The sequence below is a fragment of the Motacilla alba genome, chromosome 11, assembly GCF_015832195.1.
Source record: "Motacilla alba alba isolate MOTALB_02 chromosome 11, Motacilla_alba_V1.0_pri, whole genome shotgun sequence".
NCBI lineage: Eukaryota > Metazoa > Chordata > Aves > Passeriformes > Motacillidae > Motacilla > Motacilla alba.
Window position 1 is genome coordinate 11,792,594 of NC_052026.1, and position 17,866 is coordinate 11,810,459.

Sequence of the window (17,866 nt, forward strand, 5' to 3'; positions counted from 1 at the left end):
AAGCTGTAAAATGACTGCAGCAGTCACACTCAAATCAGCTGCTGTCAGGAGGCAGAGGGATAAAAGATTATGTGTTGGAAGCACTTTTCCCACTAGGAAGGCTTTTTCCAGGCCAGAGCCTCTTCATTAGTTTCAGCACCTACACATCCAAACCACTGCTAGTTTTTACTGTCAGCACAGATTGAGCTGTAGATGACTACAGCTGGGGAAGCAGGACTTGGTACATGCAGATGCCTATTGCAGCAGCCATTTCTAACTGCAATTTCATTTTCTATAAAATTCTTCTCTTCTACCAGCTCCTGGCATCAATTACACTACATAACAGCACTTCAGCATTTGGGATGGATATAGTTTTGTGTGTCAACCAGCTTCAAAACCCCATTGCAATTGCTTAGAGACAGGCCACATTAACATAGTATTCTAAGTCCTGCTTATCAAGTATTCAAATTTTCTGTCCTTCTTCTGTGTGAAGATTGCAATCTCCAGGGCAGTCAGTTTGGCATTTCTTGAGGGCAGGTACCAGTGCTTTAATTAGAAACTGTTACAACATGTTAGAAAGAGAAAATCCTGTGTATCAGGCTTTCAGTTTGCATAAAAATAACAATACAGGCAGAATTAACTATTGCAAATTGAGTTTCATCTGTTTCTTCTCCTCATCTCAGCATTAGTTTCAGATCCTAAAATGAAGTGAGTTCACACTCAGAGGGGATGGTGGTGGGAGGTCCTTTGGTAATTTTAATCTGTTTAAATCAGCACAGTTGCAACATATTTCTTAGATGAGCCCTTATGAGAAATATTCATCTTGGGAGATCAAAGAGGTTAAAAACCAAGTTAGTAAAAAACTTCTTTTTGCCATGTTGCTCTGCTTTGGGGGTGCCTGAAGCTGCCCCAGTTTCATGAATAATTTGACCAACATCCTGAAGGCAGTTCAGAGGGCGCCGTGCACTCTCAGGACATGAACATAGAGAACCACATCAACTGGCACCAGTTATCAAACACAAAAGAAACAGGAAGTACCAAGACAAGTTGTTCTCTTCACAGAGGAAATATTTCATGAAGCATGTGAAGATATCACCAAAGCTCCTTAGACGGAATCTAGAGCTGAATGTTGTCTAGAGCTGAAAGCAAATAGTCCAAAATGAATGCAGATACCTTTCAGGATGAACACAAATTTTTACTATTCTGACACCCATCAATGTGTATTGTCAACAAGTTATTCTAAAAATACCAAAGCTGCTGTGGATTCTTCTGGCTCAATGCTCTGACAGAATTAATTTCTGTACTTTCTTGGAAAGGAAGGTGGAGAAAGCAGCAGTGGTAAAAAAATAGCTGCAAGAGCTTATCTAGTAATTTCTATTATGTTTATTTTAAAATAGCAGTAATATTTACAATTGATAATGCTCAAATGGCAAAGCAAACCAAGCAAGGCTTCTGTTTGTTTAGCTATACACTTGTTCTATAAAGGTATCAGGTATCCAGTTTAACTCTTGATTCAAGCAAGGTAAAAGTTCTTGCCACGAGGTGGCAGGAGCTTCCCCATTAAAATAATACCTAGTCTGTGACCTGATGACAGATTGCTAATTGGCAGGACTCTCAGAGACTTTCAGAAAAATCTAGAATTTGCTGCAATTGTTTTAAGTTAGCTGCCTCAGAATCTGACAGGAAGAACAATCAGATGCTCTGATGCTCTTAAACATTCAGAGCTGTGTGGAAATAAGAGATACTAAGTAATTATTTTTTTTAAACATAAGTGTTAAGAAACTCCAAATACTTCTGACTTGGGATGTTTTTGTTAGACCACAAAATTTATCAACCTAGGATCCGTTATTTCTGAGGTGTTTTCCTCAACATGTTGTAATGCTTAAGAGGTTACTTTAATTGAGGAATTTAGCAGTAATTTCAATGAGGCAGTAGACAGAAATTTGCCATGGTTCTATTGGAAAGAGAGCTCCCTTGCAGCAATGAGAGCAAATCACCATGGAAACTTTTTGCTAAGATGGTATTAAAGCACAGCATGTACACTTACATCTCTCCTTTTGTAATAGACAGCATTTTGTGAACAGTCTGGAGTGATTGAGTAAAGGTTATTTGCGCATGAGGCACCAGGACTTTCCCAGAACTGTTGCAGAATTTTGTTATGCTGTAGAGCTGCCAGTTGACAGCACATCTTGTTACACATAGAAGAGTGTTAAGAGATGAGTGGACAAGTGTTTTTACCCAAACAGTTTGGTAAAGTCAAGTTGATAAGGGAAAACAGATTTGTAAACAGGCTTTAAATCAGTTTATCACCATGAGAAGCTAACTAAATGTTCTCATGTTGTCATAGAATGATCTGGTTTTCAAACCAGGATGGACCAAGCTCACACACTCCATTGAAGCTGTAGTATCTCCTGACCTTCCTTCTCATAAACACCAGGTGTGGTACTGAATGGGGAGCAGCCCCTCTCCAGGGGGACATTGTGCTCCTGGCCTCCACAGCACAAGTGTGCCTCAGACTCTGCACTGGGGTCTGACTCTCCTTTGCATAGAGGCACTGATGTATTTACAAATATAGCACATCAGGACCCAGATAAAGACATCTTGTTCTCATGTGTTAAGGGCAAACTGTGAGAGATCACTCACATCACTCTGACTTCACAGAAGAGCTGTGCACAAAACCACAGGAGCGCACAGGAAGAGATACATTGTCTTGAATCTGTTGACACAAGCCAGAACACGTTCCTTATTCCCTACAGAATACTAAACAAGTATCTGCAAGCATCCTGTTTTGAGGTTCATTATGGTCTTGACATATTCCTGTCCTAGTTTTATGTGTGTCTGCCAACACTGTGTGCCAAACAGACTTCTCTTTTTGTAACTTTTTTCCAATGTAATTTCTGTTAGAGCCAGAATAATGATTTTTTTACTCAGTTGGTTGGTCACAAATGAATAACAAACTTTGTTAAACAATTTTACCTGCCTTATCAAAAATTATACTGCAGAAGAAAGTTTGGAAACAGTGTGGATATAGTGCTTTTGGCTGTTTAAACAAAGTTGTTCTGTTTTTATTATAAGTTCTAGGTAAGGCAAAAGGAATTTGTAGGTACTTGTAACCAGCTACCTGTCCAGTAAGTACAACACAGAAAATTGTGTGAGGACTTAATGGCCAAAGTGAGGTACATAAATTCATTTTTGATCCTTCAAAGAAGATACTCAAAGGTTACAGCTCATGAAAGGCAACAGGATTTACTTATTTTCATCATAGCTCCTCCATGAGCAAGGCTACCCCCCAGCTGGGCTGGGGGCCTGGTGGACAAGTAACTTCTAGGGGGATGAAGGTTTCAGTTCCTTCAGGAGCTATCTATCAGATGCAACTCAGGAAAAGGATTCTGTGGAGTTGGAAAGGAAATTAATCTGGGCTCTCATTTTTGGGGACAAATATGCAGAGCAGTCAACAGGACCTCCTGCCTCTCTTGGGGTCATACTTTGAGAGGAATGGCCACTGCACCTTCTCTTTCCACTCGGGATCATAACTGGAAAGGGTTGGTGTGAGCCAAGTGCAAAGATTTCTGACCTACCACTGCTTGTTTCCCAGTTGCATCCAGGTAGATCATTAGTCAGCCTAAAGGGCTTTTCAGCCTGAATCAGCCTTTCAAAAAGCACCAAGAGCTGCAGAACCTAAAGCCACAAACAGCCTTTTGATGTGGATGTTTGTTTTTCTTTAGATGGATCTGAATCTGAGATGTAACCCACATTCTCCAGAGAGAGAGAAAAGTGTGACAGTAAGGTTCTTGCTTGCTGTTATACTGCAGTGCCCTCCTTCCACTCCAGAGTCAAGAGGCTTAGAGAGCTAATGCACAAGGATCAAAAAGCTGGACCATGACTGTCAAAACAGTAGGAGTGGTTTACAACATACCTGATATTCAGTGCAATTAGGAGCTGAAGCACCCATTAGCAATCAGAAAATGGACAAATTAGTTTGTACCTAGACAAGCTAAAAATGTAACCATTTAAATACTACTATTTAATCTTTTGGGTTTTTTTTCCCCCACCCTTATTCTTAGGGTTGGCATTCTCCCACTCTTCTCCTTACTCTGGGATTGCAAATTTGTTCATAGATGTCCAGTACTACCCTCTCTCAAAAAGACACCCCTAATGCCTGTTTAGGTATTAGTCAAGGAGGAAAATCCAACGCTTTTAGCCCAAATCAACTCAGACAAAAGCAACAGCATCTCGCTTCCAGTTCATTCTTGATCTTGATCATCAGTGATGGCTGTCAGACTTCTATTTTTTTTTTTGTCTCACAGAGATTATTCAGTGTCCTTTTGCTACATCTTTCCACTCATGTTTAAATATTTGTTGTCTTCCTCTAAGAAGCAACAGAGTTTCTAAAGAACAGCAGAATTTTCACAGCTATTTCATGCAGCTCAATCCACAGGGCATTAATTGATTCTGATTTCTAGATGAAACACTCTGAATTTTAAAATACCACACATAATGTGAGTGTTCCCAGCAAATCAGACACTACAGGTTCACTTGCTTTTTATGCTCCTGTACTTATTCAAGACTTGACCTTCTGCTAGTTGGACTGATGAACAGGTCTTATGGCAAGTACTTTGTCTTGGCATGGTCAGTTCCCTTCTGGGTGTATTTGGATTGGGAATTCTCAGGGACAGGAGATTTCTCAGTGTCAAAACCACATGATTTAAATCAGTGGAGAAGTTGCACAATGAAAGAAACAGAAGAAGGAATCTTTACCTTTGTGAAACTTTTGACTGCCATGGTAAACATATGTTCAGGATAAGTTTTCAGCAAAGCATGTAAATTAAGACTGGAAATTACTTCCTTGTGAGTAAGGCCAGCCAGGATACTTCTACACCAGCCAAGTACCATTTGAAATCAGATTTGCAGCATCTCAGTTCCCTAATGAAAACAAGCTGAGTTCCTGCACATAGTTTACTGGATGTCTAATTCAGCAGGTGACTGCACTTTCTATCCAGAATATTCACCTTTCTTCCCCCTGCCCCAGTTATAACATTTTCATAGAACTGGAATGTTCCTTCTGTAAGAATTTAGGTAATTGTTGAATTTTATTTTTTTTAACAGATCTAAACAGATCTATGATCTGTCCCTCCTCATTGCCAAAACTATGCTATTCTCTGCCCATATTCTGCTTAGCATGCCATGAGATCTTTCAGATCTGCAAAGCTGTGTTTGTTCTGCAGGTGACACATACAAGCAATTCTTAAATTCCTGCATGCATTGTCTCAAATCCCCTGCAACAGAAACCACACATGCTGCAGTTTTTATTATTTTTCCCAAACCTACTAAAAGATTAAAATGCATATTCTCATTTGCTATGATTATTACAGGTTCTTTTTAAATAATTCTTTCTGATATGACTGTCCACTAAAGAAAAGAGGAAAAACCAAAACCACAAAAACCCCAAGCATCGAAAATACAAAGATAGCCACTGAAATCACTTTCAATAGCCTTTTCTAAAATGCTACATGTAGCATATGAGTAATATGACAAGAAGTAACCTCAGAGTGGTCACATATTATCACAAAAGGAAAAAGGAAAACGTTTGAGTTTGATGATTTAAGCGGGTGAGGGGTGGGTGTGCATAAGGATGAGAGAGAGAACCACAGCAGACAGAGGTGAGTACTGAGCTTGGCAGTGTTTGAGGGGAAGAATGGAACCGCCTGAAGGCAGCAAAGGAGGTGAGGTGTCAGCAGATGGCACTCGGGCTGCAGCACAGCCCCACAGCTTGCAGAGATCCCAGCAAACACACAAAGCATTCGGGAACTGGAAGACTGAGAGGTGTCTGAGGTCCTGGGCCACTGAGAGGCGTCTGAGATCTTGGGCCACTGAGAGGTGTCTGAGGTCCTGGGCCACTGAAAGGTGCCTGAGGTCCTGGGCCATGTGAGGCAGCCAGGCTGTGGAGATGCTGGTGGCGTCAGGTCCAGCCACAGTGATCTGCTCATGACAACGGGAGATCATTTCTTCCATTGTGGCTCAGACATCTTTCCCTCCCTGGCCTCACCCCGTAACTAGTCCAAAGCTGTGAGGGAAATAAGGGATTGAGCTCCAGATCAGTTTTAAGCAAGGGTATAATCAGAGTAGGCTACAGAAGGCAGCACTGTCACCTCTCAACAAGAAAAAAATCACAAGGCAGAGCAACTCTCAGTTCCTGAACTTGGTTCCTAGAATTAAGGGGCTCCCCCAAATTGAACCCTCCCATTCACAAAAGCCTGTGGTGCCCCACTCTGACCAAGTGCCTGGAGTTGTAACCACTGAAAACAGAGGTGGGTACTCTCCTTTGCAGGCAGCTGTGCTGCATCCATAAATCACTGTGTGCAGGTACTGTTAATATTTGCCTAAACTTTGTTCCCTCCTCACTGCCTGAAGAATCCTTCAAGAAATGTGAGGAAACAAACCATTAGAACTAACCTGCTTATTACCTTCCAAAACATATGTGCTGTTTCTCTGAGCATTATAACTACAGTAACTGAGCCATTAATCTTAAATGAAACTCCTGTTAAAAAAAGCCCAAACCTATCTCTGTTCCCTGAGAGGGAATATTTCAGCTACTTACAGCTACTAAGACTGAACATTTCCTTTTTCAGTGTAGATGCTGTTGGCACTACTGGGCTGAACCCAAAATGTCTTCAAAGCTATATCAACAAGGTCCTGAATATTCAGGCACTAAGGAATTTGGGCAGATATCCCAGAAGTGGCAAGACCCAATGCTGAATCTAAAGCTCTCCCAGCTTTTTGTGTTGGAAACACAACTATTTAGATGGCTTTATGCTCCAGTGGGAGCACTGAATACTATGAAACAAATAAACAGCTAAAATTTTTCTCTGTTGGTTAAAATAAAGTGGTTTAGGTTTTTTTCAGTCTTATACAGCCAGTAAGAGTGCTGCCCCTCACAGAACTGCACACAATATTGATCAACAGCTGCTGCTTATCCATCCCTTTGGTTGAGAACTGTTGCTTTGTTCTTCCCCCTGGTGAGCAGTGATGCATGGGGACAAAGCTGGCCAGGGGTTGTTTTCTGAAGGGCTCAGGTCACAGACAGCATTTGTTCTCTCTGCCACAGCTCAGGGTGGAGCTGGGAAAGCAGGTATGACAGCCACAGATGCAGACAGTGTGGGAGGGAAGCAGAAGAGGAGGAGCATGTGGAAGCTGAGCTGCTGCTGCTCTGCTGCTGCTGCTCCGAGCTCCCAGGGCAGCCTCATCCTCTGCTCTTCTGGCACAGACTTTTTCTCTGCCACACCAGCACCAACTGCCAAACTTGGATGTCACCTCTTAATGACACAAATTCTTCAACTCCTTTTTTTTGACAGTCCCTGGAATAAACTGCACCAGAGACAGAGAGAACTCAGAAGAATCATCTGAAGAAAATTATTCCTCAAAGGAAAAACACGGCATTGGAAAAGGCAAAAGTTCACCTCTGGCCACCCCTACCAAGCACAGACAGTCAGCAGTCAGGGCTGAAGTGACTGTTCCTTGCCTGGCTCCATGGAGGAGCAGGAATACAACTTTGTTCTTCCCTTTGCAGCCAACACCAGCAAGTGCAGCCTTGAGACCAACCAAACAGAGGCCCCAGCATGCTGGGCAGGAGCAACCAGGGGTGGCCCAGAGGTGGTGATTGTACCAGTGCTTTTTGGGTTGATTTTTCTCCTGGGAATGGTGGGAAACACGTTAGTGTTGGTTGTTTTGGGGCGTCTGCGGCCTGGGGGCCGCCCATCGCGCAGTGCCACCAACATCTTCATCCTGAACTTAAGCATTGCAGACTTCTCCTTTCTGCTCTTCTGCGTTCCCTTCCAGGCCACCATCTACTCCCTGCCAGAGTGGATCTTCGGTGCCTTCTTTTGCAAGTGGGTTCACTACTCGGCCATGGCAACGATGCTGGTCAGCATCTTCACTCTGGTGGCCATGTCTGTGGACAGATACATTGCTGTGGTCCATGCCAAACGCTCGCCCTGCATCCGCAGCAAGCGCAACGCCGCCCTCGGCGTGGCTGCCATCTGGCTGCTGTCCCTCCTCATTGCCATCCCCGTGGCCCAGCACCAGGCCCTCATGAGTGGCCACCAGCAGGCACCCAACAGCTCTTTCTGCTGGGAGCACTGGGCAAACGGCTCCACGGCCAAGCAGATGTACAAGATTACCATCCTGCTGGTGGGATACCTCCTGCCCCTGCTGCTCATCACCTGCTGCTATGCCAAGGTGGGTGTCAGGGATGGGAATAACGCTTAAATGGAGGGAAAGATCCCAGACTCTTGGTGGCTTGTGTGTGTACACAACTACACAGCCAACACTCTCCATATCCTCTCCTGGTACAGAATATTTTTTGAGGTGGGGGATGGAAGGAAAACAGAGAATCACACTATACCAGCTCACAAAAAGGATTACAACTACCAAGGTGACACCCAGCCTGTCACCCAAACCCCCTAAAGTCTGTTGCTGTTTTTTCATATTTTTCATTTTGTTCTTTCTAAATAATAAATGTTTGCTACTGGCAAGAGGAAAAAGCGATGAAGGGATAAACATTTCCATGTTATTGCTGTGCTGTAATCAGCTTTCAAAAGGTACATCTAGATGTTGATAATTGAGAATTGCCTAGAGTGCTCCAACACTCCGTATGACCCTCCCTCTGGAGGGTGACCTACTCCTACCACTGCATTTGTTTGTGCTGCCTCCAGGAGTGACTGTACAGTCCCACCAGGGTACAGGACTGGCAGCCTGCTCTCTGCCCATGAGTATCATCAGCCTAGGGAATAAATGAAGACAATCTGAGGCTTAATATAAAATTCAAAGTCCATCTGAAAACTCCTGTGGATTTCAGCATAGAGCCAGCTGAGCTCTTAATATATGCTGAACTACTGAAAGCCTAGCAGGTTTAATGCTCTTTCCAAACCTTGTTTCTTAAAGAGAAATTGGAGAGCTTAGAATTAAAAGTCTGAAACCTCAAATTCATCTTTGAAGTCATGTTAAAACAATTACTTCAAATTTTTGGTGCTTGTATGAGGAGTTCAATTCTTAATACACAAATTTCAATTTCCCATTCAATATATTGCTCCTTTTTTCCCCCCAAGGTTTTATACCATCTCCATACGAAAGTAAAGAACATTTCCAAGAAGTCAGAGAGATCAAAGAAGAAGGTAAATATCTTTGGTTTAATCTGTATATTGACTATAATACAATAGACATCCCAGGTTTATAAAGTAGTCAGCCTGGTCTGTGCTGATTCCAGCTGATTTAGAGCCGTTACAGTTTCTGCCAGTCGTTTTTGCCTATGAATCCTAACCAGACTTAACTGTAGATTATATGTAATTTCTACTGGTTCATTACATTCATTAGTATACACTCAGTTTTGTTTGCAATATATTTATGAGGACCAATTCATAATTGTTCCTCATAATACTTGCACCTACACTGTCTGTAAGGATAGAATTCAACAGGTATTTGCAATATTATCTCATAACATGTATGATGTTTGTAAAGTCACTTTTCCCTTCTCTTCCATTACTGGTCTTTCTACTGTCTGTCACTGTCCCATTTGCCACAACATTGTACTCCAGGTCTGTTATTTGAAGATATGTAAGGGCTAAAAGGACAGCCTAAGAGGGCCCTGGTTTTTAGGACAAACTACTCATGGGCAATGTTTAGACCCACTATTGTAAAGTCAGTTACAACTAGATTTTGTTTGAATGGGTCCAGTTTATGAATAATCCAGAGAGCTTTGACAGCTGTCACCCACTCCAAGTCAGTGTTCAAACACCTGCTGAAAAAAACAAGTTTGTCTTTAGCAGAATCATATAAATGCCACACAGGCACATATCACAATAAAAAAAAATACAAAACCCCAAAAGGTTTTGTGCTTGGGTTGTGAACTTTAAGCTTTTAAGTTACAGGATGGTTATGTTCAAATTACAACAACCTTTTCAATTTATGCACACATCAAACTGCAAAAATTTCTCTTGCACAAAGTTTGCTGCATCCTGACTTCACATTCCATTATCAGAAGAATTTGACCCTTCATTCAGATTCCCACTTTGAAATTTTTATATAACTTTGCCATCTACATGTCAAAGGTTGGACATGCTCAATTTAAAGTGCTTCTCCATTTGTACCATCTCTGCATTAGAGCAAGGAAGATGTTTAGAACTTTTTGCATGCCTAGGCTGAAATTCTGCATGATGAACTAAGACTTTGCCTGCAGAGGAAAGACATGACTGGCTGCTTCCCCATTTAATGCCATACTAGCTGTACAAGTTTGCCAGCCTTGAAAATCAGATGGTGTGATGCTGCAGGATTCTCCTTTGAAGTTTTGGATAATCGTTTTTTGAGGCCAGCCAGCCAGACCACATGCTATGAAATTCTGTGACAATGAAGTATATTTCAGTTCTGTTACCTCTTTTCTCAACTATGCAGAGTACAGCAAGTCTGTAATTTGGCTCCAAAGAAAGTTAACAATCCCTGTCTGACAGTGTTGCAAAATGTTTCATAAGAGCCCAGCCCCAGGAACTCTGATCTTACATCTGCCTTAAATAAGACGATTTAATGATGGACATTAATGCAAACTAAGGTCTAGCATGGCCCTGTGGTGTTTTACTGGCCTCTGGAGCACACCAGGGTTCCTCAGTGTTTACTCAGCTCTGTCTTGTGCATCTTTAAAGAACAAATAACAAGCTTTGCAAACTGAACAATCTGAAATTCTTTTTCAACTTTAAGAATGTGTCTGGGGATGTGACTTTGACAGCTATTTTGCAAGCTCCCTTGAAAGGATAGTAGGAGCTGTGGGACCTTGAGGCCAAAAGCTTCAATTAACAGACCAAATGAGCCACTTAAAGGTAGCTACAATAGAGAGGTGAGCAGTGCCTGCCTGGTGGGTAAGCAAATCAGCTGTTCATTGCTTCCAGAGCTCAGTAAACACAAAGACACACAGAGTTTATTTGGGACACTCCCTGCAGTGCTGCACTTGGAAGGTCATACAAGAGCCTGAGGTAAAAGATACAGAATTCCCTCAAGGTAGATGGGTATTCCTGAACGTCTTGGCCAACAGAGGCAGATAAAAGTTGCTCTGTGTACTAAACAAATGCTCTGTGTGCTAAACAAATTATTTGGCTATTGTTCATGCAAATTGAAGGTTTTCATGTAGACAATGAACATGATGCTCAAGACCTTGGCATTTGAACAACAGTAAATACAGCAAAGGAACATGGAAGATCCTGGGATCCATCGAGCAGAAGAATATAATTCAGAAGTGTCATCCTGCACATTGTTTGGTTAACAGGAGCCCAGGGCAGCAGGAATTAAGAGCATCATTACCAATTAGGGGGTAATAGAAATATCACAATGCTCATACACATTTATGAACAGAAAGTGAATAAATTTCAAGGGCACCAACAGTGGCATAATCCCAGAATGAGAGATGTGCAGATGAGCAGCTGGAACAGTGCAAGCAAGCTGCTGGGAAATGAAGAGTCCCTCTTAGCACATAAAGCAAGTAATAAAAATGAGCTGATAACATCTGAAAATATATTTACTTCAGTCCCTCCTCTTCTTCATGACATTCAGCTGCCACCTCTGGCTCCAAGAAAGAAGACAGAACAGTAAAAAAGAATACTTTCAGTGTGGTTTTCAGATCACTGAAGAGTAGAATTAGAGTGTAATCAAGTGTAATAAAAAAAAAGACCAAAGGCAACGAGAAGTGCTTCAGTAGTAATTACAAGATGTGTGTGCTCTGAAGTAGACACAGCTGCTATCCAACACTTAAGTTACTTAAGAATAGGTATGCCATTTTCTAAACATTTTGCATTCATCAGTAAGCTATGGGCAAGTTTCTGGAGATCAGATTGTGCTTGGGACCTTTCTGTTAGATCTTTATGTGCAAAAAGGAAAAGAATGTTTGGAAGGCCATCAGGGCAAGTCAGATTTGCCAGCAAAGCAAGTAAGAACGTGGCACCAGGAGTGAAGGAACTGGCAGTTTTCCCTTTGCATTCTGGCTCACGGTGGACTCTGAGCAAAGGGATGTTCTCCATTGGGTATCCCTGAATGTAAAGCCGCAGAAATTGTCTTCCTCAGAGGCTGGTAAATTCCTCCAGCAGTACAGTGGTATATTGCACTAAGCCCCATGTCTTTCCTGGGCACTGACACTGGGAACCTGCAGTATCTAAAAACAAAAGCTTAAGGCACCATGGGCCACTACATATTTTCCAAGTCTTCACTACAGTAAATTACAAGATATGGTGAAGTCTGTAACTCTGTAGTTTACCATAATGAAGTATGGGGCAGTAAAAATGTGCACCAATTGTCTCTCAAACTTGAAGGAAAAGAATCTACAAGTTAGACATGAGCATATCAGGAGAAAAGATTTATCAGTAAATGACATAATCAGATATCCTCCTACAAAGCAGTAATAAAAGAAGCGTCAGTTGTTATTTGCTGATAAGACAGTGTGGAAGAACTGGCATAGGCTTCTTTATGCTTCTTCATTTAGAACTATGGAAGAAAAAAGGATGAAAAATAATCTCACCATATTCAGGAAACAGCAGTTGTCTCACTAATGAAGCCCAGTTTGTCTGCAAGCCAGTACTGTTTAATAAAAACCTAATTGAATGTTCTTTCCCATTTCTATGTGGCTGATCAGCACTGAAAAATGATGTGCAGCTGGGCTGTCTCCAACTGGGACTGAATTAGGAAAGTGACAAGCCCTTTACCCCTCTAGACTGTTCTGTCCACTTTATATTTTACTTTCGGGAATGTTTATTATTCTAACATTCAGGTGGTTCTTTGTAAAATATGTAAATTCATGGAATACCTGAAGCATTTGACTCATTACAGGCAATCTTAATTTTGCCCTGGACAAGATGCCGGACAAGCTGAAGCAAGAAACTTCATTAAAAGCTTATCAAGGACTACAGCTCTAAACACAATTAAATGTTTAAGACTTCATCATCCTCCTGAAAGAGGTGTCTTGCCCAAAATGTTTTTTAAACACATTTTCCACTGCTTTTTAAAGGATGGGAGAAGGCTAAAAGCAAGAAATAGCTTGTCTAGGGCCAGGGGGAAAAGTAATCAAAGGGCAAAACAGACCAAGAAAGGCTGGAAAGCATACATGAGAGGCAGATGACCTACAAAGATAACAAATGAATAAGCAAGTAAATTCAACACAATCTGCACATGACAGAAATGGGCAGGGGGAAGGGAGGAATAACAGAAGTTCATCTAATTATCTGACCAACAAAAAGATCTCCTTGTCTTTGTCACCATGCTACTGATTCACTGCACAGCTTCAATGCACTTACTTTGCCTGTACAACAAATACACTGTAAGTTATATTCTGGAGCTGCTTGAAAGACTTTTAGGAGTAGTAAGAGAGACTTAAGTGGCCAGTAGTGGCCATTGTACAGCTCTATTGTGGACCCACAAAAATTTCAGAGTCGAGCCAGAAGGTTTGCATTAAGTGGGGGCAGCTTGATCAACAGTAATGCAGTAACTGTGCAAACTATCACAGCTCATGGAAGAAGCTCAAACAGCACACAAACTATTTGGATCAGTCCTCCATAGCTGGTCACAGTCTACAGTAACAGTAGCTTAAGCTACAGCAAAGTCACCACACTAAAATCCAAACAGTGTTTTGTTTCACTTTCCTCTGTCTTAATTACATAGTCCCTAACTTGAAAAAACAGACACAACTTCAATTTCCAAAACCTGTTTCTCAAGTCATGAATCATGTACATTAGTGCTCTAGTATTGTCTGTGTTTTCCATCTGCAAAATCCCAAAAAGCTGGACCCCAGAAACAGCTCTGTGCAATTACATAGCAACTGCAAACCCATTGTGTAATACTCAGCCCGACGTTAAACCACAGCTTGTTATTTCACAATAAAAGGGGGGGAAAGCTAGGTATATAAGCCTTATTCAAAAGCATATTTCAGTGCTTGTAGCCCCCTAATTTAAGCAGATGGATGCTATGAAAGGTTGCCTGGGTAACAAGCCTAAGCTACTTAACATTGCTAGAGGGTAAAGAAGTAGCACCATTATTGCTGGTGAAAGCTAATGACGGGACCTGTTTATTAATCATTTCTTTGGTACCCATCATACCACAGCGGGTGAGCCAGACCCCACAACACCACTAGGTCTGTGTCTTTCAGTGTCAACAACTTCTAATCATTCCAGTCTATTTTTAAGGACATCATCTGGCTCCCAGCATGGTTGGTTTGAGGACACTTGGCAGGTTAGTTTGTTCACTCTTAGGGGAACATCTTTATTAGCTCAGCTGTCTGACAGCATTCTGGTAGGTGAAACAAGGAAGCACCTGGAGCATGCCAGGTACACAATGAACCTACAGGTTATTGCCTTTCAAAGTTAATAGAACCTTATTTGAGAGACCCATTTGACAGAAATCCCTTTTTTTTTACTTGTATTGTAGTCTTGATCTAAAGCAATAACATCTTCCTTAGAGAGGTTAATGGGTTTAACTAAATGTAGCCATGATAATCATTGACTAAACAGATTTCTGTTCACTAGAAAATTATCCCTTTTCTAGGAAAGTAACTTTACACTATTCACTTGAAATCATGCAAGGGAATTATTGACAGAAACATTGACCTGGACTAGTAAGGCTGTAAATCTTGAGCTGAAATGAAACTTGAATTTTAATTTTTCTCCATTGCTTTTCTGCTACTTGTACAACAATTTTCCTTAGGGGAAGGATATAGTCTGCATGTTTGTAAGTTGTTACATTTATTAAATGACAATATAGAAATGAGAAACACTAAATACCAAAGTTAAAAAGCAGACATTGTGCAGAGAACCAAGTGGGGCAAGAGGAGGGAGGTCACCAGCTGTGCATCTGCTACAGAACCTCAAAACTGAGGGATTAAATACAAAACAATTGCTCACCCTGCATTACCATTTGTATTTTTGAAAATTCATTAAGTCAGGTGGAATTAGCCCTACAAAAACATCAGGAAAGGATCTTAGGGCCCCCAAGTCAGCAATCTCTGCAACTTGCCAGGCTGAGTGTTCTAGAAGTAGAAAGTGAGAGAAAAGCAACACTACCAGCTTTCTTGGAAACTTGGAAAGTGAGGTCCTGCTCCCACAGGCAGGAGGGTCTTAAAGAAAGACAGTTGAAGTGAGTTACAGCTTAATTTTATTTACTGTCACTGTTAACCTTCATATTGTATGGAGATTTCAAACACCACTGCTTTCAGGAAAATTTTACCTCAGATCAAGCTTTGGGATTTACAAATGATAGACTGCCAGAGGCTGGCCAGCTAAGTGGGGAGCAAGCACTGCAGGGACACATCTCTAACCCAGGCAGCACAGGCTGGGATCCCATAGGCACAGGGAGCCTCCCTCAGGTCATCACCCAGCTAGGAATATGTCTAACCAATAAGCACTGTGTATTAAAAAAAAAAAAAAATCCTCTATACATTGGTTTTCTGAGTTTGTTCCATAATAGGGAAGATACTGGAAAAACCTTTCTCCTCAGGCCAGCCTTTGTTACTCCTCTCAGTGGTGTGCTTACTTGGAAGTTTTTTCCCCCTGCAGTTATTTTCAATAGCCTCAATGTTCCTCACCCTCCAAATGCTAGGGACTATTATTTCCACTCTTCCTTGTAACACGTTGCAGCCTTTGAACTGTTTGAAGTTCTATGGGCACTACCTCAAACTGTCTATAGATATTTGCTTGAGCCAAAACCAATCAATCCAAGTTTACCAGGGTTTTTAGCATCCTTTTCCATACTGTCACGATTTGCCCACCTGGCAGTTGTCAGTGTTGCCTGTGTAGACTGCCTTCAGTACTGACAGAGGAAAGCAAATCCACTCATTCCACAGACTCACTTGCTCACTGTGACCACTTAATACACGATCTTCTCTTCTCTTCTCTTCTCTTCTCTTCTCTTCTCTTCTCTTCTCTTCTCTTCTCTTCTCTTCTCTTCTCTTCTCTTCTCTTCTCTTCTCTTCTCTTCTCTTCTCTTCTCTTCTCTTCTCTCCTCTCCTCTCCTCTCCTCTCCTCTCCTCTCCTCTCCTCTCCTCTCCTCTCCTCTCCTCTCCTCTCCTCTCCTCTCCTCTCCTCTCCTCTCTTTTCCAGACGGCACAGACAGTGCTTCTCGTGGTTGCTGTGTTCCTGCTCTCCTGGTTGCCACACCACATCATCACCATGTGGGCAGAGTTTGGGCACTTTCCCTTGAACAACATCTCCTTCACCTTCCGCATCATCTCTCACTGCCTGGCCTACGGGAACTCCTGCATCAACCCCATCCTTTACGCTTTCCTCTCGGAGAATTTCCGCAAGGCCTGCCGCCAAGTCTTCACCTGCAAGCTCTTTCTGCGGCCGGTGGCTGCTGAGAAACTGGCCAGAGTGCGCATGGAGAACTTCTCTACCACCCACTCCACCACAAACGTGTAAGCTGGGCTCACAAATACGTTTCAGGAGGAAGAGGAGGGAAGAGGGTTCTGTCTGGGGAGAACATGCATGCAAGTGCACTCCAGGGAGTGGTGGAGTCTGCTAAAGTGTGCACTTTGCCAGGTTACTGGAGTGCAGGAGACATATTTCCCTCTCGCTGTGATGACGTGTGACAGAGCCTGTCCTAGGGTACGTTGCTAGAGACCAGCTATGTGCAACAAAATTACGTGAACGCCCGTAAGACAGAGCCCAAATGAAGTGTAGTTATGACCATAGGATCTAAAGTGAGATTTACACAGAAGGTGGAATATGTACAGACAAGAAGACAGCAGTTAATTATGTCTGTAGACAGTCATTGAGATGTGAACAAGGAGTGATGCAACATTCAGAGAGTAGTTTGGGAGAAGTCAGACTAATGCCTTTGGATGTCTTCATTTTTTCAACAAATTTGACCATGTATAAGCTACCTACAGATTTAGCTCACTACTGGGGGTAGGGTCTCTAAATCTCCTTGAAGGCTTTGCTGTAGTATTTACCTATTGGGCAATTACACCTTTCACATGATGAGTCAGTGGTATGGCTGTCTGCATTTGGTGGCTCTGTATCAGCTTTTATATCCCAGAGTGAGTGTCTGTGTGCTCCTGTGTGTAATTACTCCTGTTAATCACTGGCTCCATCAACAGTCTCTTGGTGAGCAACAATATGACAGTGGTATTTCTCAATATATGCTTAAAAAACTGTGGCTTTGTTTGAAAGTTCTGTCTACAAAAGGTTTTGTTGGTAAATAGTGTTCTCTTGAGTGTATCTACCCAAGGCTTTTTATTAGCCACTTTAGTATACAAATGCCTGGAATTTGTGGTGAAGGTTTTTTTGGGTTTTTTGTTTGTTTGGGTTTTTTGATGAACTGTTGTGATCAAGAGTGCCCTAGCCACAAAAGGTAATGGCATTGTACCAAGTTCAAGGTTATTACTTGTAACTATATGAAGTGCATAGTACTTCAAAAGTAGGAAGCAAATGGCTGAAAGAATTTCATTATTTCACTGTGTTGTCTAATTCAGTATTTCTGTGTGCTGCAATCCAGACTGACCTGTTCATAGACTGTAAAAATGTGAGTTACAGAAGTTAAACTACAAATTATTTGCTGTCCATGCAATGAATGGGTTTCCAGTCTCCAAATGGATCACTCTTTCACTATATTTCTGAAACTTGGGAGCTATTGTATTAAATAATTTTACTGCAGTTTGTAACTTCCTTTAAGAGCCCCCTAACTGTGCAATATGAACAGAGCACATGTACACTAGGATAAAGTCACTGCCTGATCCTTGGGTGACTATCTGCACAAGTTTTCTCTTTGTTTAACTTTTACTCTGGAGAGTAGCTCCAGTGAATTATTTCCTTAGGAACTAGATTTAGTTCCAATGCTGTGATCTTCTCATTTACCATAATGTAGAAATCTACTA

General features: G+C 41.8%; 1 protein-coding gene across 1 annotated transcript; it reads left to right on the forward strand.

Moving 5' to 3' along the window:
- The first annotated feature begins 7,502 nt into the window (after positions 1-7,502).
- Positions 7,503-16,716, forward strand: LOC119705646 (galanin receptor type 1-like). The gene is made up of 3 exons (XM_038148291.1): positions 7,503-8,214; positions 9,084-9,149; positions 16,092-16,716. The coding sequence occupies exons 1-3, from the start codon at positions 7,507-7,509 to the stop codon at positions 16,407-16,409; spliced, it is 1,092 nt and encodes a 363-aa protein (XP_038004219.1). The 5' UTR covers positions 7,503-7,506; the 3' UTR covers positions 16,410-16,716.
- The last annotated feature ends 1,150 nt before the right edge of the window (positions 16,717-17,866 follow it).

What these genes read in the sequence shown, in the direction of transcription:
- LOC119705646 (XM_038148291.1), top strand. Translation starts at nt 7,507, where the DNA reads ATGGAGGAGCAGGAATACAACTTTGTTCTTCCCTTTGCAGCCAACACC. An exon ending in TCACCTGCTGCTATGCCAAG is followed by an intron (nt 8,215 to 9,083) that starts GTGGGTGTCAGG and finishes TTTCCCCCCAAG; the next exon opens with GTTTTATACCATCTCCATAC. An exon ending in CAGAGAGATCAAAGAAGAAG is followed by an intron (nt 9,150 to 16,091) that starts GTAAATATCTTT and finishes TCTCTTTTCCAG; the next exon opens with ACGGCACAGACAGTGCTTCT.